The 21,754-nt window shown below is 39.1% G+C and overlaps 3 protein-coding genes across 10 annotated transcripts; all 3 read right to left on the bottom strand.

Moving 5' to 3' along the window:
• Nucleotides 1-1,277: 1,277 nt before the first annotated feature.
• On the bottom strand, nt 1,278-10,240 carry LOC121804481 (3-ketoacyl-CoA thiolase 2, peroxisomal-like). The gene is made up of 14 exons (XM_042204036.1): nt 10,010-10,240; nt 4,242-4,318; nt 4,037-4,121; nt 3,807-3,933; nt 3,623-3,721; nt 3,481-3,548; nt 3,288-3,395; nt 3,130-3,207; nt 2,886-3,018; nt 2,712-2,808; nt 2,077-2,200; nt 1,889-1,997; nt 1,684-1,767; nt 1,278-1,618 (listed from the first exon to the last, which is right to left on the bottom strand). The coding sequence occupies exons 1-14, from the start codon at nt 10,103-10,105 to the stop codon at nt 1,509-1,511; spliced, it is 1,395 nt and encodes a 464-aa protein (XP_042059970.1). The 5' UTR covers nt 10,106-10,240; the 3' UTR covers nt 1,278-1,508.
• A 1,551-nt stretch (nt 10,241-11,791) lies between these two features.
• Nucleotides 11,792-17,801, bottom strand: LOC121803670. 8 transcript variants are annotated; one of them, XM_042203303.1, is made up of 11 exons: nt 17,576-17,801; nt 17,189-17,374; nt 14,910-17,093; nt 14,447-14,823; nt 14,284-14,370; nt 13,253-13,405; nt 12,925-13,088; nt 12,701-12,848; nt 12,465-12,587; nt 12,287-12,374; nt 11,792-12,152 (listed from the first exon to the last, which is right to left on the bottom strand). In XM_042203303.1, the coding sequence occupies exons 3-11, from the start codon at nt 17,008-17,010 to the stop codon at nt 11,965-11,967; spliced, it is 3,429 nt and encodes a 1,142-aa protein (XP_042059237.1). In that variant the 5' UTR covers nt 17,011-17,093; nt 17,189-17,374; nt 17,576-17,801; the 3' UTR covers nt 11,792-11,964. The 8 variants fall into 8 exon arrangements, 7 of the variants coding, with proteins under 7 accessions (XP_042059237.1, XP_042059240.1, XP_042059236.1 ...); XM_042203306.1 differs by having other exon boundaries at nt 14,910-16,925; XM_042203302.1 differs by having other exon boundaries at nt 14,910-17,374.
• Nucleotides 17,802-17,952: 151 nt separating this feature from the next.
• LOC121803671 (purple acid phosphatase 23) lies at nt 17,953-20,299 on the bottom strand. The gene is made up of 7 exons (XM_042203309.1): nt 19,947-20,299; nt 19,676-19,867; nt 19,261-19,597; nt 18,973-19,190; nt 18,700-18,890; nt 18,239-18,643; nt 17,953-18,168 (listed from the first exon to the last, which is right to left on the bottom strand). Exons 1-7 carry the CDS (start codon nt 20,206-20,208, stop codon nt 18,040-18,042), a joined length of 1,734 nt encoding a protein of 577 aa, XP_042059243.1. The 5' UTR covers nt 20,209-20,299; the 3' UTR covers nt 17,953-18,039.
• Between the last annotated feature and the right edge of the window lie 1,455 nt (nt 20,300-21,754).

The raw sequence follows: 21,754 nt of genomic DNA, 5'->3' as shown, positions 1-21,754 counted from the left end.
GCGATTGACCATACCTCGGGGCGGGGGGACGAGAGTATGCATCCACGTCAAAATAGGGTGGTTGGTACGCCGCCGACATCGACGAGCCTTGGGTGCCCGACGTCGACGAACCGGAACCGGAAGCACCCAAGACACTGTACATGCCCCCCAGTCGCCAAACGTGTTCAAGTTATAGCCGCCGGAGCTGCCAGAGTTTCCGTCGCCGGACATTTTGAGATGAAAATTGGAGAGGTGAGATGAAAATTGGAGAGGAAAGAGAGATGATTTGAGAAGAATAGATGTGTGTTTGTGTGTATAATGAGAATTAAAGATGAGTATTTAAAGAATAAAAAAAGGAAAAAAATAAAAAAAATTATCGTTTTTTTATTTTTAAATTTTTTTAAAAAATGAATTAAAAAATAATTTATTGCGTCAGCATGACGACGCCCACTCGCGGGCCGGCGAGTGGGCATCACGCCTAGCGCCAGCGCGCGCCACGTGGCGCTGGCGCGGGCGCGTGGCGAGCTGTCTCGTAAACCCACCCTCCGGGGCGAGACAGGGGACGAGACCGAGACGAGACGAAGGGCTGCATCGGCGTCTCGCTGCCATCTCGTCTCTCCGAGATGAGAGTGAGACGGGGGCGAGACGCGTTGCGGATGCTCTAAATGACCAACCAAAACACTCCATTTTAGTGAAAAAGATCAACCTCACCAAAGAGAAAAATAGTTAAAAATAAAATTATTAGTATTTTTATGAAATAAACTAAAATAGCAAAACTAGTCTATTTTTATGAAACAAAATAGTACTTCCTCTGTTCCATAATAGTGGAGTAGTTTTATCATTTTGGTACGTTCTATAATAGTAGTCATTTCCCCTTTTAATAAAAGTCAACACATTTCTTTAATTTACTTTACTTTCTTAATTTATTGTCTATTCATCTCTCTACTTTTTTCAATTTTTACTTTCTTTATTATTTCTTAACTTAACTTAACTCAGTGTACATAATTTTTCTTAAATCACATTCCAAAAAGAAATGTTTCCACTGCTATGGAACGAATGGACTAATATATAATGAAATCCATGTTTTACTAATTTTTTCTACCAAATTTTTTTCACGGTTTTTTTAAAAATCCGCACTAGGTCAAAATGGTAAACTTCAAATCATAGGGGACTAGATATTAACATACTCCCTCTAAACTCTATACCCTAACTTATTAAATTAGTGAGAATTGTGTTGCAAAGGTAGTAGATTTTACCAAAAACACCCATAATCATTTTATCAACAACCTTTACGATCATAGCGTAAACGACTTGGAGGCGTAAATATGGGTATTCATTTGTAGAAATAATTAAAAATCTGGACGAAATACAAGACACATATTCAAAGATGAATTCTAAATGCTTTACTTAGAAGTTCTTGTGTAGATCTGGACATAGCTGAGCGCTATGAATTTTATCGCGGCGGCCATATTGATCTCTGAAAGAGATGCAACGTTATTGGAATTTATTTTGTAAAGCTGACTTCAAGTTTAGAGTGTATCCTTCGACAGGAAATTCTGGTTCTTCACGGTTCGAGTGTTGCAAAGCTCATCACACGAATCACCTCTTTCGAAAACAGCAGCAGCACCCATACCAGTCCCTGCCATAGAGATCAAGAAAATTGTGAACCTGAAAATCGATAGATAGATCGAGAGAGAGAGAGACCTATACACATTGACACAACCCCAAAGCGACAATCTTTTCCACGACGCTTCATTTCATGCAGCAAGGTAGCAACACAACGAGCTCCTGCAAAGGTTGAGCAATAAAATATTGAGATGCATATTTTCGGTAAGTTTTTCTCATACTGGCAAGTTTTTGTATTCATGGACGACCTTTGATATAGTAATGAAATCGAATGATTAAGTACCTGTTGCGCCCAGAGGATGTCCAATTGCCATAGCACCACCGTTCACGTTGATTTTCTCAGGATCGAGTTCTAGCTTCTTTTGGCAGTACAGAAATTGTGAAGCAAATGCCTGAACAATATCCACAATGAGAATTTGCTTACAACATTTTAATCTGAAATTTACTTACAACTCATCTAGGGAAAACTACCTCATTTATCTCGAAAAGATCAATATCCCCAAGCTCGAGACCAGCAGATTTGACAGCTGCAGGAATTGCAACTGCTGGACCAATGCCCATGATTGCAGGATCTACACCAACAGCAGCAAAGGTTCTGCAGGAGCAGGAATAAGAGATTAAGATAACACAACCTTTATTTCTTGAAATTAATAGTGGCCTATGTATCTATGTAGCCCTAAATCACCAGAACCAATCATGTGTACATACAGCATGTGGTTTAATGAGGAATCTGTTTACAAGGAATCTTATCCATAAAAGTTTTACTGAACAAGGAAAGCTCATCAAAATGTTCATCCATGCAGAACTGAAAAATATGCTAGAAATGGTATATTGCGGAAGTGCTTATATAAACATGTAGAGAAGAGCACGGTGAATGCAGATGCTGATCAGATGATTACCACTATTCCTGCATGTATTTCAGCATACCATGGGTCTTACAGAAAGGAATAGAGAATTCGGACACGAGTCACATGATTATAAGCAATATACGATCAATCTATTTGGCAGAAATATTAGGGTCTGAATGAAATTCAGATCCATGCAGCTTGAAAATTGTGCCTAAATGCTTTTTTAACTGCATGATAATATACCAAATTTTCACAAACCTGAATACACCAAGAATAGGAAGTCCTTTCTGCATAGCAATACTTCTCTTCATGAGTAGAACAGCTCCAGCACCATCGCTCACTTGACTGGAATTCCCTGAAAAAACAGTGTACAATAGTTAGCTTAGCAGAATATGAACTCCTAATAGATGCGTGATGTAACACCCTATTTACCAGCAGTGGTTGTGCCATCTTTCTTGAAAACAGGTTTTAGCTTGCCCAAATCTCCCACGGTTGTGGATGCTCGGATCCCATCATCAACAGATATTGTAACTGGTGTCTCATCCCCAGATTTTGGGTCCACAATCTTTCTCAAGAAAGGATCAGAACAAGAAGAAACTCATATCAAATATGAAAACCTAACTGATACTGAAGGCAAAAGATAAAAGGCCAATTTTGTCATCAGAAGTAGATATACCTTTGTTTTCACCGGTATTATCTCATCTTTAAATTTGCCTGATGCAGTGGCTGCAGCAGCTTTTCTATGTGACTCAGCCTGAAAAGGGAATTTGTCAGTCATCAATGACAATCAATACCTTGAAACTAACCAATCCCACAAAATCACGTGAGACTCACTGCAGCCTTATCTTGCTCCTGCCTTGTCACACCAAAACGATGTGCAACATTCTCTGAGGTAATACCCATCGGAAGAAGGCAATTTTGTGCATCTGCCATTGTTTTTACCTGAAATTTAACCACTGGTGTTAATACTGACCCAGCTCATATCTTTTCTTATACAGGATTTATGGGTTATAGAATGGAGGTTTACTCTTGGATTGACTGATCCTTCCCAAGCCATGGGATTAGTGGTCATTGACTCCAACCCAGCACCAATCCCTATTCCAAAATAACAATGTGATATTATGGCCTCTCTCTTTTTCAGGTTATGCCAACAGACAGACATGTCGTACCAATATCATAAAATCCGGCTTTAATAGCAGCAGCCACATCAGCTACAGCTTGAAGGCCAGAAGAACATTGCCTGTTCACGGTTCTAACAGGTACAGTTTCTGCATCCAATATAGCCAAAAATAATCAACAACGTTTTAAAAGAAGAGAAAGAAAACATAAACAAAGACACCAGCTAACCCGTACCAGGGAAACCGGCATAAAATGCAGCCATCCTGCATTCACTTGCTCTTTGGGACCCTGGAGCCAACACTGAGCCCACAACAATGTCCCCAACTTCAGCTGGGTTTATATTTGTTTTTTCTATCAATGCCTGTAACATAGAACATTAACAAAAAGGAAAAGCGCTTTAATCTACACAAACTAAGCCCCATTAGAACAACAAAAATGGATACACATGGCAGAATGTCACGAACCTTCAGAACTGGAGCTAACAGATCATCCGGAAAGGTATCTTTGAATCCACCCCTCTTCGACTTGCACTGCGGAGTGCGATAGGCACTTCACAAGTAAATAAACAGAACATCTTAGGAAATATGCTGCCAGTGAAAACCAATAACTTTACTTACATAAGCAGAAACTCAAGCTTAAGGTGTATCTAGGACACTATAGAATACTTACGCCACTATAACCACATCGTCACCAAAGACAGAAGACCGATGGTACGCTGCACTATCCCCTGCAGAACATATCGATGCCTGTTGAAATAACATACAATAAGTTCAACAAGTACAGAGAATCAAAGATACAAGAAATAATGCAGGTGACTTCTTTCGTTCTTAATACACTTAGATGGACTGGAAACAGAAACAGAAACAGAAACAGAGGAGGTGATAATTAACTTGAACTAAGTTTATAGCCTTAACTATTTCAATATCCAATTTGAAACCACATAAAAAGTAATCCAATCAACTGAGCAATCTAACTCATAATTGACAAAATGTACTAAGCCAACAGTGTCCTGTTCAACATAAACATTTGAATTCAATTTGTTACATAAGAACCACTCATATTGAAAATAATTATTTATGAACTTGTCCTGTCCTGTTTCATGTTGAAAACTTTATCTGCGATACTGTAAGCATGTCAAACATAAGCACTTCTTCGAGTAAATCCATAATTGCCTTTAGATCCTCAAAAGTAAGCTCATACAATCAGAAACCGTTAGCTAAATCACATCAGAAACGAAACATCTTCATTTCCGACTCTCCACCTCAACTTCTTAATATATTCGAAGCAAACGAAGGCGATTCACGAACAAATGTGAAACTGAAAACTGAAAAACTAGTCGTTGTAACTGAACGAGCTGTTCAAATACAACGGTTGGTAGCCGAGCTTAATCGAGCTCGGTGTTGGAGAAGGTTAATCGAGTTCGGTGTTAGCCGAGCTTAATCGAGTTCGGTGTTAGCCGAGCTTAATCGAGTTCGGTGTTAGCCGAGCTTAATCGAGTTCGGTGTTAGCCGAGCTTAATCGAGTTCGGTCCTCAATAATGACTTGGGCCGATGGTTGGTCCAGCCACACCAAAACCCAACAAATCTCCACCTTGGTTGCATCCACCATCCGGCCAGCCAAAACTCCACCTTCACCAAAATTCCCTCATCTTCTTGCAGTCAAGTTAACCAAGTCTAAACAATGCTCGAACTTAGCACTTGGTAGGGGTTTAGTCATCATGTCAGCTGCATTTTCAGAGGTGTGGACCTTCTTGACTGCCACCACGCCTTTGCTTATCTCATCTCTTACAAAATGAAGTTTGATGTCGATGTGCTTACTTCTCTCATGGAAAGTCTGGTGCTTGGCCAAGCTAATGGCGCTGTTGCTGTCACACAAGATAGTTACAGCCTCTTGCACCACACCAAAATCCCCCAATATTCCCTTTAGCCATTTAGCTTCTTTAACCGCTTCTGCTAAGGATATATACTCTGCCTCCGTTGTAGAGAGCGCAACCACAGATTGGAGATTAGACTTCCAACTGATTGCTGTACCAAAGAGCTTGAAGATATAGGCAGATTGGGATTTTCTGCTATCAATATTTGCAGCATAGTCTGCATCACAGTAGCCTATGAGCTCATCCTCACCGTCTGCTGTGCAGAACAACAATCCCAAATCTTGTGTGTCCACCAAATACTTCATTATCCACTTCAAAGCTTGCCAATGTGTGCTACCCGGGTCTGCCATGTATCTGCTGGTCAGGCTTATGGCATGTGACAGATCAGGCCGAGTACACAACATCATGTACATAATACTCCCAACAATACTTGCATAAGGCACCTTAGACATCAACTTCCTTTCCTGATCATTAGCTGGTTTCTGACTGACAGAGAGCTTGAAGTGTGGACTTGTTGGAGTTGATACCTTTCTAGAGTCAATCATCTGAAATTTGATTAACATCTTCTTGATGTAGCTATGCTGCATCAACCATAACTTCCTAGCAGCTCTCTCTCTTATGATATCCATGCCAAGAATTCTCTTTGCATTTCCCAAGTCCTTCATTTCAAAAGCTTCCTCCAAATCCTCCTTCACTTGCTTCACATCTGCCTTACTAGGGCCTGCCACAAGCATATCATCCACATAAAGTAACAAGTAAGCAACAGCTTTACCTCCCTTGTACCTTATGTAAACACAGCTATCAAAGGCAGATTTCTTGAAGCCAAGTCTCTCCATCTGTCTGTCAAAAGTCAGGTACCACTGCCGGCTGCTTTGTTTCAGTCCATAGAGGCTTCTCTTCAAACAACAGACCTTATCCTCATCTCCCGGCCTTATGAATCCTTGTGGCTGCTCCATATAGATTGTCTCCTCCAACTCACCATGCATAAAAGCTGTTTTTACATCAAGTTGTTGCAATTCCCAATCTCTCCGAGCCACAATTGCCAAGAGTATCCTTATTGAGCTGTGTTTCACCACAGGAGAGAAGACCTCGGTGTAATCTATCCCCTCCTCCTGTGTGAAACCCCTTGCAACCAAGCGAGCCTTGTATCTGATACTATCATTCTCAGAGGCCTCCACCTTTTTCTTGTAAATCCATTTGCAAGAGATAGGTCTTTGTTGAATCTGTGATCTGAGAACTAGGATCCAAGTTTTGTTTTTGATGAGAGAGTCTATCTCATCCTTCATAGCCATTTTCCATTTCTCTTTGTCTTTGCTGCCAATAGCTTCCTTATAGGTGCTTGGTTCTGAGATCTCCAACTCCTCTGCAACACACAAGGCATAGTATACAAAATCTGCATCTCTGAACCTTGCTGGTGGTCTGATTTCCCTTCTGGTTCTGTCTCTGGCCAGAGCATATTGCTGAACTTGTGGCTCTGGATCAGAGACATCTGGAGTATTATCAGTAGGCTGCTCATTCTCCTCATCTGAGGACATCATTGGCTCTTGGAAATCAGCAGCATCTGAGGCTCTATGTTCTGGTTCAAGTTGATCAAAACTGACCCCAGCAGGTTCTGGAGTTATCACTGTCTGCAGAGTAGGCTTGAATGGCATAATTGACTCATCAAAAATGACATCTCGACTGATGATGACTTTTTGATTCCCTTCTTCTGTGCACCAAAGTCTATATGCCTTAGCACCATCTTGGTAGCCAAGGAAAATGCATTTTAGTGCTCTAGGTTCTAGCTTTCCTTGCCTTGTGTGAGCAAAGGCTCTACAACCAAAAATCCTAAGCTTCTCATAACCTCCTAGGCTTCCATACCATCTGCCATCTGGAGTATCAAAACCAATGGCTGAGCATGGACATTTATTGATCAATTTGGCTGCTGTGGAGACAGCTTCTGCCCAGAATTTCTTAGGCACTCCAGATTCAAAAATCATGCATCTTACTCTCTCAAGGAGAGTCCTATTCATTCTCTCCGCGGTTCCATTTTGTTGTGGATTCCCCGGAGCTGTCCTATGCCTCTTCACTCCCCTTTGCACACAGAAGTTATCAAATTCCCTTGATAGGAACTCAAGCCCGTTGTCTGTCCTCAGACACTTCAAGCCATGCCCTTTCTCAACTTCAACTGCCTTGTACCATGCACTGAACTTGCTGAATGTGTCTGATTTCTCCTTGAGGATCCATACCCAAACCTTCCTGCTATAGTCATCTACTACACTCAAGAAGTACCTTCCACCACCTATGGAATTAACCGGGCTAGGACCCCATAGATCACTGTGACAATAATCCAGAGGTCTTGTGGAGTTGTGCTTTCCTGAGCCAAAAGGCAATTTCTTTCCCTTTCCCAGTAAGCAAGACTCACACATTTTTACACTCTCCCTATCATCACATGCAAAAACGCCCTTCTTGATCAATTCTTTAAGCCCTTTATCACCCACATGGCCTAATCTCTTGTGCCACAACACCAGATTCTGTTCCTCAGCAACATAGGAATCTCCCACAATGACCTCAGCCTCCAGATAATATAATCTATTTATCCTAGAGGCTGACATAACAATAGCACCACCATTCATAATCCTCATACTCCCACCAGAAAATACACAAGAAAATCCTTTCATTTCAAGCACACCAACAGATACAAGGTTCCTCTTAATAGTAGGTATATACCTTACTTCAGTCAGCAATTTAATAGAACCATCATGCACCTTAAAACGAATATTACCAATGCCTTTAACAACACACACCTGGTTGTTGCCGAGCAAGACTGATCCCTGTGCTTCAGTCAGGTTCTCAAACCAATTCTTGTGGCTGCATATGTGGAAAGAGCACCCGGAGTCCACGATCCAAGAGTCTGCAATGGGCCTCTCAGTCACATTCATGACCTGAGCCGGCTCCAAATCTGCTGCACAGTCAGCAGTGTTCTGATCAGAATTGCCATCAGCCTGCTTCTTCTTTAAGGCCCAGCAATTTTTCTTGATGTGCCCAGGTTTCTTGCAATAATTGCAAGACCTGGACTCCTTCTGATCCCATTCCCTTTGGCCTTTTCCTTTCCATTTTTCAGAACCCTGCCTCTTCCATTTTTCAGGTTTCTTGATATTGGCTTTCACGTTCAAGCTTTCCCCAGCCTGATCACGCAGTCTTGTTGAAGAACTCTGAAAATCCTTCAATTTCAGGGCCGAATACACCTCTTCATAGGTGATCTTGGAGTCTCTTCCAAGGAGTATAGCGTCCTTGAATTGTTCGAAGCTCTTCGGTAATGAATTGAGAAGCATAAGTGCTTTATCTTCATCCTTGATCTGCTCATCGATGTTCTCCAGATCATCCATGCATTTACCAAAATCTTCGAGCTGCTCCAAGATGCTCTTCGCCTCTGATATCTGGAAGGTGAAAAGCTTCTGTTTCAGATGAAGGCGATTTGCAAGAGACTTCGTCATATAGATGGACTCAAGCTTCCTCCATACTGCCGCAGCGGTCTCCTCCTTCGAAACCTCCCTCAGGACTCGATCGCTGAGACTCAGGATCAGAGTGCTATACGCCTTTTGTTGAAGTTCTTGAGCCTTTGGATCGACCTTTTCATCCGCACCCTTGGCGGTGTCGGCCTCCCCATTTTTGACGATTTCCCAAAGCCCTTGTTGCATCATCACGGCCTTCATCTTCAATCTCCATAGACCGAAGTCATTCTTGCCCGTAAACTTCTCCAATTCGAATTTCGCCGTAGACATCGCGCCGATTTCTTTCCCACAGACGGCGCCAATTTGAAGAATCAAATACAGAATCGACGCGAGATTCACGAACAAATGTGGGACGATATTATTACGAATACAAAGCAAACGAAGGCGATTACAACACACTATCACTTAGCTCGCTACTCAATCGGAGAAAACAACTCGATTGTGGATCACTCACCTAGCTAGCTCAAGAATCACAAAGTGTATTCACTTCTCTATCTAGTTTCTTGAATCACACGAATATATGGAGAAAAACAAGATGTGAAACTGAAAACTGAAAAACTAGTCGTTGTAACTGAACGAGCTGTTCAAATACAACGGTTGGTAGCCGAGCTTAATCGAGCTCGGTGTTGGAGAAGGTTAATCGAGTTCGGTGTTAGCCGAGCTTAATCGAGTTCGGTGTTAGCCGAGCTTAATCGAGTTCGGTGTTAGCCGAGCTTAATCGAGTTCGGTCCTCAATAATGACTTGGGCCGATGGTTGGTCCAGCCACACCAAAACCCAACATCTGCGATACTGTAAGCATGTCAAACATAAGCACTTCTTCGAGTAAATCCATAATTGCCTTTAGATCCTCAAAAGTAAGCTCATACAATCAGAAACCGTTAGCTAAATCACATCAGAAACGAAACATCTTCATTTCCGACTCTCCACCTCAACTTCTTAATAACGAATCAAACATATCGAATCAATTTCAATAACGCTCAAATATCCTCCACAAATTTAACTATAGTCAGCTATACAAATCAATCGTCACCGAAAAATGTCAACTGAAAAATATTTGGCATAAACTCACGGAAAGTGAAGAATCGATATCTTCGAGGGATGATGAAGTGAAGGACGGACGGAGATGCTGCAGCAAAACTCTTTGCCTCTCAGTTGCTTTTTCCATCGTTTCTCTCTCGCAAAACTTATCAACAAACTATATCGAATTTTGATCGGAAGAAGCTTGATATCTGTATACAGTATATATACGTATATGGAGTATCGATCTTCGGTTGGTATTGGGAAATGTGACAATAATGTGAAATTATCTAAAATACGAATATACGACACGACTATCCTATATCTTAATTTGACGTCACGCAATAATAATTAAATAAAGTAATTCTCCTTGTTTCCACCGTAGCAATAATTAAATAGAGTAATTCTTCTTCATGTTTAACTATACTTATTAATTGATTACAAAAAATATAAAATATAGTATTACTAATTGCGACTCTTTTTATCAATCAAAACAAAGTATAGACGTTTGGAATTTGAACAAAAAATATCACATATGATACACATGAAAAGTTGGAAACGTTGTCGCTTCAAGCAATATGTATATATTTTTCCGATTAAGAGGAATTTTTTACGAATATCAACCTATACAAACATCGTGTTTATTTTTAATTATATCCATCTATTATTAGTCAAATTTTAAAATATTATCAATCGTGGATAAATCTAGGAGTAGAATTTATAAAGTAATTTAATTAGCTTAGATCGAACTCAGTTTTTATTTTATTAGTTACTCTTGAGTTGTGTGCCAAACTAGTAGGTCGACGGAGTGGTGTGCGCCCATGAAATTATTTTCATGAACACATCTTATTTTCGCATATATCATGAATTGTATTGTAACGCACATGGTATTTATTTTTTTAAAACGTGATGTGTTCAAAGATCAATGTTTTAATATCCAATACTTGATTTTTCAAAAAAATACTAACTTTTAACAATGTCTCATTTTATACCTATAATATTTGTGTTAGTTTTTACTGAATATGTAAAAGAAATCAACATTTTTTTTGTCAAAGTTACGTTATTGAGAAAGTCAATTTTGAATTTTATCAACGTTATGTTTAATTACGTTGTTCTAATGAACTAAAAAATAAGTAAATCACTAATACTAACAAAAATTAAGGATTTTATAACTGAGTGTTTATTTGTTGATTTGGACTTTTGGAGTGTGTTTATTTGTGTTGGAACATTCTAATATGGCCCAACATATCAGTCTAAAGATTGTGTAATATTTATGATTATTTATTAATTGACTTTATTACGTGATCTACTAAGGTTATATAACTTATAGGGTCAAATGATTATCTATAAAAGTATGAGGACTATTGTGCACATACTACTTTGGATAACTTTAATTTTATTATCAGTGAAATTAAAATTATAATAAAGTTATAGACTTATTCTCTAAATCCTATTGATCAGACTTATAATACTATTTCACATATTACATCTTATTGATGAGACTTATAATACTATTTCACATATTACAGAGAATCTGTAAATGCGTAGTCATTTGTAAGACTAATTTCCATAATTCAAAATCAACATCATGAATTCAAATTCATGTACGCTTCCGCTTTATGTTTATCAATCGTATTCGACATGTATGATTTATGTGAATCATTAATTTGATTCCAACAATTTGTTCACCAAGCAAATAAAGATTTTTCATTACCAGGCAAAACAAAAATAATACTAATAGCAAAAATGAAATTATGGAAAAAAACTAAAACCGTGCAATTAAATCAAACCTGCCTATCTATTTCACAAGTTAAATAACCAAAAAACGCAAGCATTTTAACTCAATAAAGCAAGCTCTTCTTCAAGATTTGTTAACATGCAAACTTCCAAAGAGGAAGCTGAGAAGGATCTGTACATAAAAAGATAGCTATACAATACAACAGCTCAAGGAATGAAAGGCCCTCAGAAAATGAAGAGAAACACCTTGCATGATTTATGCCATCTTATTCATCTCTTTACTCTATTCACTCTCTTTGGTAGGATACCCTTAGACATACCTTGCAGTCTCTTTGTTATCTCCGAAAACGGCGGCCTTGCTTCAGGCTCATGCGACCAGCATTGTTCCATCAGCATTCTCCACTCTGGATCACATCGTTCTGGCACTGGTGGCCTCAGCGAGTCGCTCACAATTCCACCTACACATAACAGCATAAACTTTATGCTCGACCACAATTCACTGTAAATCGAGAAAGATCAAACATGCTACTCAACATGTAGGTGTAGTCAATTAGGCTATGACTTTGGTTTTGAATGTAGTTAGACAGCTTACCTATGATAGCACCACAGCGCATATTCACATAAGGTTCTTCTCCAGTCAAAATCTCCCACAGTGTGACGCCAAAGGAGAAAACATCTACCTGCCAGATTGGTTTGTTTAGATAGAGATGATCGGTAATAGTAACAGTTCAAGTATATTTATGAAAAGTTAAGGTTTGTAGAAGTCTAACTTTCTCAGAAACCTGACTACTGTTTCCATTTAGTAATTCTGGAGCCATCCAAGGAAGTGTTCCTCGAACACCTCCTGACACAAAAGTATTCCGCTTGATTCTTGATAGTCCGAAATCACCAACCTGAAACGTCAAAGTTTTTTTGGTATCTGAGTTTCGGATTTGGGTAGCATACTTAAGGAAAATAATCCTCAAGGAAAAGAAAGAGAAAACTAATATCCTCTATGAGACATTACCTTGCACACAGGCCTGCGAGGATCGCCCAAGTTAACTAGCAAGTTGTCACACTTCAAATCAAAATGAACGATGTTTCTCACATGCAAGTATTCCATGCCAAAAGCAGCATCCAATGCAATGATAACCTTTCTACGCCGATCCAACACTCTGCAAGTGGAATCTAACTCAAAGTCCATTTTCTAATATTGCAACTGAGAAGAATATGAAAAACACATCAACTCACCGACCCTTCCTCAAGAGGACATGTCGTAGTGACCCGTTTACCAAGTATTCGGTAACAGTAGCCAATGTCCCCCCAGGCCCATCAGGAACCACCCCATAGAATGCTACTATGTTGGGATGGTGAAGTGTGGAAAGAATTTTAGCCTCCCTCCAGAAATCTTTGGCCTGTAAAAAGAGTGGATGATGTGAAGTTTTTTTTGTGCTTCCCAAAAGAGAAATTGAATCCACCCTGACTTAATACAGTCTTTTCCTGGAAATAAATTGGCGAGTATTTTATGATATGGAAAAGAACTCAGATTTTTCAGCTATGTCTTTAAGTCGGGACAAACCAGTTTTTCTTGTTCAGAAGATCTCCCAGCAAAACAGCTCTGTTTTATTCTCTTGATAGCAACATCTGTCCCCCTCCATTTTCCATGAAATACTGTTCCAAAGGTACCAGATCCCAACTCTTGTAGGTCTTCAAGTTCAGTATTTCTTATGATCTGCCCCAGGTTATGTGGTATTCAGCCGACATTATAAAATCACTCTTTTTTACAACAGAAAAATTAGTACCAAGTAACTAATTCCCACTATGATTTACTTTTTGTTAAAAGAAAAATGAATTTTCATAAATGGATACTGCACAGAAAAAAAAAATTTAAAAAGGAAGCACAACACATTTGAAAAGGAGAATAGCATAACTTTTACAAGTTATCAAGCCCCAAGGAATCTGGAGCAGCTAAATCTTAGCACTTTGTCAACGGGGAGGCTGAAAGAAAGCAAGAACACCATTTGGTGCACCACTTTGGATTTTCCCTGCACCTATGTAACTATGATGCATCAAGTAACCTAACAACTCACAAACTCCAATAGAAGCAGAGAGTCTTTCTCGAATGAGAAACTTTAGAATTTACAAAGTCAATCTAGTAGTAGTATTTAATTTCAGATGTTTTAAATTAAAAAACGGCATATGTTTTACAATAACTGCATTGTCATCTTTCTAAATAAAGGATAAAAGTTAATCTGACAATCATCAAACTTCATCCAGAGAGTGGCATGAAAAAGCTGTCTGTACAGCCACATGCTTGTTTAGAGAGTTAAGGGTTTATGAGGTGTAACATGGATGCATACATATATTAATGCACACAGACATCTATTTTGTATAGAAAATAGACATAAAAGACACCTTTCAGAAAATTAATACTCCCATACATGCAGTATGAAACAAATATAATATTAACCAAAGGTTTAGATCTAATCAAAGTAATTTTAATTTAATAAATATGATTCTTCAATATGCAATCATGAATAAATAGAATGCCAAATTAGAAGGAAAAAAGTTAGCATGCTAGTGAAGTTGATGCAGTGGTGAGTGGTGAACCTGCAAACCATAGATGCTGGCTTCCTTTTCAATAACTGCAGCTTCAATTAATAATTCGCTTGTAGTTATTTCATCAACTCCAACAACCTATATTTGAAGGTGCAAGTAAATCAATAAAATCAATTCCTCGTATTTGGAAATTGAAGCACTAAGAATGTTATACATAATCATTAGATTCAGAGAGATGACTTTCAGTTCCTGATGTATCTTCAGGGGACTCAGCAGCTTCACTGTCTTCATCAGGTCTCTGGATGGAATTTGTTGAGGAGGAAGGGATTCCATGTTGCAGGCTGCCAGCCACATCTTCAACTTTAACAGGACCTTGCTGTATGCCAGGTTTATGATAATTATTTGGGTACTGAGAGTTTACAAAGATCCCATTTCTAATGTCCAAGTCTTCCATAGAATTTATATAGGTAATTTTGTTATTCATGCATTCATGAGAACTTGTCATGTCGTTAGACTTCTTCACCATTTGCTTCTGGCAAGTGACGTCTCCCTTCAGAGCATGGTCTGCAGTTTCTGGGAAAATGAGATGATCTGTCAAGCATAAACCCACACTAGAATTATCTAGAAGTAGAACTGGTTATTTCCTTTGGTTGAAACAGGATGAAGCACATGACTACCATAGAAATCTGTATCACAGTTAGTTGAACGAGGTCCTGTTTGGCTCTTGATGAGAAATTCAGGCTTGTTCTGACTTATTTGGCAGTTTCCAGAAAGCTCTCTCCAGAAATCTGCTGGATATTCTGCAGAACTAAAGGACGAAGAAGAGTTGTTGCTTCCATTCATCTGCAACTCAGACTTTGGGACATGAAGAGAGACTTGTGAGTCTGGGCAGCAGATTATTTGAGGCAAATTCTTTGTGTGCTCCAAAAACTCGTCATTTAAGACATAATTCTTCTCAATGGCAAACATTTCCCTAAACTGACCAACGGAATTATTCTTTATCGGCATTATTGTATCTCCTTCCCATTCGATAGAATCCTTGTTAAGATTGATAATTTCATGAAAAACCTGATACTCACTCCTAGTTACTTGATCTTTCTCACGTGCTTTCTGTCCTTCAACTTCCTGAAGAGATGAAACAGACATTTCAAGGGATGGTAACTTTTCTGCACCAAAAGCCCAGGAAATATTTTCTGTCTCTTGTTCTAAAGGGACACTTGATCCCACTTCATTCGTTGGCTGTGATTCAGGAATAGGATTGGTGTTTGTCCAGTAAGAGTTACCAACACCAGTAACTGGATAATAACCACATTTATCTTGAGAAGGGACTAACTTCTCGGATTGTGGTGGCACATTCGCAAAACCTATCATAGCATCGGCAAACCTAGGAACATATGGTGAAGTAGGCTGAAAGTCTTTACTAGGCATATGAAAGTGAGAGACCACTAAAGGATTAGTAGCATGTTCATATGCCATTTGGCTGTTTTGATTTGAGCTATCCAATATTGCCGATGTATTGACAAGCTGGTTATGGTCATAGACTGCAGCATCAAAACAATGGGGATTGTCGTTTGCTGTGCTCTCCATAACATAAGGAAATTTGTTTGTATATCCATAGGAGGATTGAGCATCTTCATACCCTTTCAAGTAGGAAGCATTGGGATATGTAAACTGAACAGGGGGAAATGGAGATGATGCCACAGAGGTCGTAGAAGGTACTTGAGGAGTACTGAAGACCTGACTGCTGGGGTTAGAAAGTGTCCATGTGGTATTTAACGAACCACCTCCATTCTGGTATTCTAAATGATGAAAAGAAGTAGGTGAGTCCATCTGTAGAGTTGGACTGTCGACATTATTTGTCCACTGGCTTTCCAAGCTCTCCCTGCTATAGGTTCGACGAGGGCTAGAATCCACCATGCCATTAACAGCAGCAACATATGGACAGTCACCTTGCTGCATAGTCCTACCTTCTGAAGAATACGGACTCTCAATATCACCAGAAGAAACAAGAAAAAGTCTCGGTCTCTGAGATACTTTCTCTAGATCATGATATTCTTCAAACATATGATGAAGATCTTCATCAGAAGCCACCGATATAAGCGCATCCAGATCTTCACCTGGAAGTTGGTACTTGATTGTATTATGATACTTACAAATCACCATTATTTTTTTCAGAAGCTCCAGATAGGTTGCATTTTTCTCAAGAGATATAATCCTTGTATCACCACCAACATATCTAAGCTTCCCATCATTTGGTCTTGGTAATATTTTTCCTCCAAAACTGCAGAGGAGTTTTAATTTTCTTGAAAACGAACTGTCTGTACATTCTGATCCCTTACTATAACTCTGATTTGAATGAGGAGACTCTGAGGAGTAAACAAGTGGACCAGATGGACTACCTCTATCCAAATCCCCAGAACACTTTCTGTGGTTCTGTCCATTCACATGCAATTCCTTGTAATATGCATTTGATCCGTTCATATTGACTCCATTTCCCTCAGCAGAAGATAAATCTACATAATCTGGACAACTCTCGGCATCTGTTTTCCTAGTATCATGAATACTTGTAACAAGGTGATCCTGAGCAACATCATAGCCTGGTTTGCTCGAGGGGATCTGATCGGTGTCATTTGCAACAGGCACTCTCCTAGATGCAACGCGGTCCCTCAAAAATTCATCTAAAAATTCCTCCCCTGTCAGCACACATATGTTAGGTGGGCTTTTCACTCCATTGTTCTGATAATCAGCATCAGTCTGTTCACAGAACTTACTTCCCATGTCTACACACAAATATCAATTCCACAGCCATCCATGATTCTTTTCGTATATCTAAAAATATCATGCCGCCTTACCAGTAAAACCTATGTATTCAAAACGAACTCTCATGTTGGTTCTATGCCTATATCATCTGATGTAATGACTGAGCTAGCAACCGATGCTCGAAACAATAGATTACCTTTCATTTAACAACGGCTTTTTTCAGAATTCCTCATTATATTCACCAACAATTTTGCAACTCTTAAATCGTTCAAACGATAACCTCAACTTAAAACCCTTCGATAATTATTCAGCAATCACGCAGCAAACCATTAACGCCCCAATTGCTCGCGATATCAGTATTAAATATCTGGAGCAACAAAGACTATATCCAAAGAAAATGAAAACCGTGTGAGATGTTTGAATAATCCGATCAATCGTAAAATTACAATATAAGAAAATTCGGGCTTAATACATCCAAACTACAAAGCATTGAGCAACCAAGGAAAAATTATTCTTCCACGCAAGATTAAAAGGGAGAAATGAAAATCAGAACGAGGAGATGTTTGGAAACCCCGAATTTTACCTTTTTTCATGAAGAAAATCTGATCGAATTCTTACCCCATCTTTCTGATATATTTTCTGGAAAAAAATCAAGGTGGAATTCGACGTTGGGGAAAAGGGAAAGGAATTGGAGAATTGGGGTTTGGTTGGGAGGCGAAGATTGGTTGAGAAAAGGGGCGTTCCATGGTTTTCGGATTATCGAAACATTTGTGCATATGAAATATACAAAAAATAATTGGCGCCACAATTGCTCCCAACTTCTATAACTAAAAAAACTAAGTTAGTGGAATTTGTGTTTGAAATAATTGGCACCACAATTGCTCCCAACATTTGTGATTAAGCCCAATTTTTTACAAAAATTAATAAAAATATGAGTGAAAATTTTATGACAATAGAATGTGATTTAATAAGTTAGTGGAATTTGTTGTTGAATATGTGTTCTTGCTTCAAATCATACATAAGAAAGCACATCCCTCTCTCTTCCTCTTAACTGAGAGTTTGGAGAGAAAAAGCAAGCAAGTGATACAAAATGGTAACTAGCAAAGGACTGGTAAAGGCAGCAACGACAGCAGCAGCATTTGATGATGGTGCCAAAGCAGGGGACACTCCAATTTTCTGTTGAATCAAAATGTTACAAAACAAAGGACTATATTTCACACATTGAATCTACCTAGCTTTTGTCTACCTTAGATCCAGCCAAACACAGCTCAGGCTGTCGAACGACGTAAATCTGATCACCTCGGCTGTTCTCCTTGTAGATATCCTGGTTCCGATGCCACGTCCACAGTGCGTAAGTCGAGTTCACAACCTCGAGCACACCATGTCCGAAGCTGCTTTCTCTATAGGCACTCCACTCGGGCTGCCTGTCCCAGCAGAATCCACCTTTCCCCGCTTCAAACGAGAAATTTGTGTGACACACGCTCCCAAACTCGGGCACGTTGTCACTTGGAGAAGGGCAGTTTCCCTCCTCATCCGCGTGATCAACATCAACTTTCTCAATGTTGCCTCCATCCCCAACCGTGATGTACACGGCCCCACACGGATCCAACGTGTAGTTGTAGACCCGATTCATCCTCTCGTACGCGTGCACCTGCAGCCACTGCACCGTCACTTTCTTTAACACAAGAAATAAAGAAACTAACATACATGACCAGAAAACACAATGTCAACTCCATATTTGATGAGAAGAGCTTCCATTTGCAGCCTCATGCATTCGAACTCTTGGTAGTGAGACGAGTAGCTGTTGTACCAAGGCGAATGCCACGCTGCCACCAGCCACGGGGTCGTGCCACGGTCCACATTCTCAAGGTCTCTCTCCAGCCAAGCATACTGATCACCTAATTAAACAAACAAATGCCACTCATCCCTCCCCATCATTTCTCTAACCAATTAGTACTACCAATTTAATCAAACCTAAACCTGTCTTATTGTAGTCCACATAAGCTCCCAACATCACAAAATGCACACCTCCTGCATCAAAAGAGTAGTACATTTTGGTGTCCGAACCCGACTCCTCTGCCGGGACAGAGAATCTACTTGTATACGAAACAAAAGACATGTCATTCGCTTGAGGCTCAATCTCATGGTTCCCTTGGATCACCATCATAGGCACCCTCGACGTCAAGGGCTGCATAAACCTGCACCACAACGCGTTTCACCTCATTCCACCGTAAAAAAACAACCTCAAAACACACAACTTTCTTTTACCTCCCCCACCCGTCCCAACGAGGCTGGTAAGTCTCCCTTGTGGGCGAGTCAGGAAAGGCGCACGAGTAGCAAGAGGCTCCCTTCCCTCCAGTGGTGAGGTACTGATTCGCGTATGTCAAGTCGCCAACCATCAAAACCAGACAGGGATTGTTAGAAATGAGATGATCAATGGTGGTGGTGGAGTTGCTAGTGAGGCCTAAATCTCCAACCACTGCAATCTTACAAGGGTAATTCTCAGAGCTGGGTAGTGGCAGTGTCTCAAACACATGCTCCTCACTCATTGCATCAATGGAACTATCCCCACATTTGTAGTAATACTTTGTCTTGGGCTCAAGCCCTGCCAACACAAATACATTACATCCTTGACTTTCTTGAACTCAAACAGCCTAATTCAATGTGAATGATCAAGAATTACCATCAATTTTGACATGATGAATGATGCCAGAGGTGTAATTCAAGAGCCCCTCAAATGGATAGAGCTGGTTGTAAATCAAAGATATCCCACTTTTTTTGGAGGTGTATTTGCCACTCTCTTTCCCATACCACACCTCACTACCCACAGTGGTGGGATCAAGAGGAGTCACATTCACCCCAATCTTGGCATCCCCTTTTCATTTTTATTTCACAACAAAATCACACACTAAAACATCAACTAAAATTTTAGAATAAGAAAGAAGAATGATTACCAGTGGTCCAAGAAACAAAGAGGGAGGAAGGGGTGGACAAGGCAAGAGCAATCTGGTCAGGGAAATTTGAGGTTGCATTCTTCCTGAGGCGAGGATGATCCATGGGCAAATCATCGCTGCCGCGGCGCAGAGAGGCGTCGAAACGGCGGGTTACCGGCGGAAAGGGGCCTTCGAGGGTGGTCGGAATGTGCTGAGCAAACACCTTGTTTGCGACCACGAACGTCAGAGCGAGGAAAAGTGGCAAGATCTTGAGATTATCCATTAAAAGGGTCCTCTTAAATTTGAGTTTCTTTGATGTTTTGTTTTGTGTTCGCTTACATTAGTTTATTACTACTAACTTTGGTTGCAACTTGCACGTTTCAACGACCACTGCGTTGTTTTTGTCTGTTGAATGATGATGATATAGTGTGATAGGTTGACTATTAAATTTTATTCACCCAATTGAAAAAATTGTGAAAATTAAAAAAAGTGAAATTGGTCTTCTTTCCACATGTGAAAACAAAGTTATGTCATCCACAACACTAATTCACATAAACTATAGTTCTCTGTTATATTCAAAATCAATGATTTTAATATAATAGACTATATATACTAGTCTGCAAAATTGATAAATTTAGGCTATCAATACATATAAACAAAAATGATTGATGAATATTAGTAGAAAAATCTACGGAAATTGAACGTGTCAAAAATAAAAGGTGACTAATTTTTATAAACCATAAAAAATATATGATATGACTACTGGTTGGGGCATACGAAAGTATAATTTAATTATTCATGTGTGATATCAATTTTTCTTATATTATTACACAAACTAACAACGGTTAGCCCAAACTGTAGCAATTTAACTATTCATAGGCTGCCACTGACTGTTTTCAATCCATTTTTATTTTATACTACTATTAATCTAAAAACTAGTAAGAAAAGACAGCAACTTAAAGATCCAGTGTTATTTATGTTGAATATTTGTGCCTATAAGGACAAATGAAAGTTGAAACATTGGAAAATGCATCTTTTTTAGTTGAAAAAAAATACATTTTCCATGAAATTAGACTATCCAAATTTCTAGCCCTTATAATTGGGTCCATCGTAATAGACCAGTCTTTTAGCTGAAATCGGGGGCAGATCTAGTAAGCCCATACGAGGGGCGTTGCCCCACCTCAAATTTTCTATTCATTATATATACTGCCTATTATAAAATTTATTTCTTTTATTTTTTCAGTAAATACCCTTCCTCAAATTCTTAAATGTTCTTCATGGATAAATTTTCTTCATCCAATCAAAAAAAAATTTGAAAGTAAAAACTGAAATTGGTTTATTAGTAGAATAATGTACACCATGTTAGAGAGTGAAACTTATTAATAATAGAAGGTAATAATTTTTATGAACTATTAAAAATAAAAAAAAATATGATTGTTAGTGAGGGAGTCATACGTAATTATATATATATCACATCAATTTTTTTATAGTATTATACTTAAATTATTCATTGTTCACAAATCTACCAAAAAAAAAAAGAAAGAAATGCAACTTAAAATATACTAAGTCAAATATTGTACAAGAAGAAGCATAAAAGAGAAGAGGAGGGTATATATTAATGCATCTACTTAGATAGTACTCCATTTCCTAAAGAAGACAGGAAAGTGAATTAAAGGTCATACTTCACTCCTTGTGGGTATATATTAATTCATCTACTTAAATACTACTAGTATTTCCTAAAGAAGATAGAAAAGTGAATTAAAGGTTATACTCCACCCCTTGTGCTCTGATGCTCGGTTGAAATCAGTAGTAACTTAAAATCTGATTCA

The sequence above is a fragment of the Salvia splendens genome, chromosome 5 (genome assembly GCF_004379255.2).
Source record: "Salvia splendens isolate huo1 chromosome 5, SspV2, whole genome shotgun sequence".
NCBI lineage: Eukaryota > Viridiplantae > Streptophyta > Magnoliopsida > Lamiales > Lamiaceae > Salvia > Salvia splendens.
Note: the sequence above shows the minus strand (reverse complement) of the source record. Positions and strands in the feature narration are given on the sequence as shown.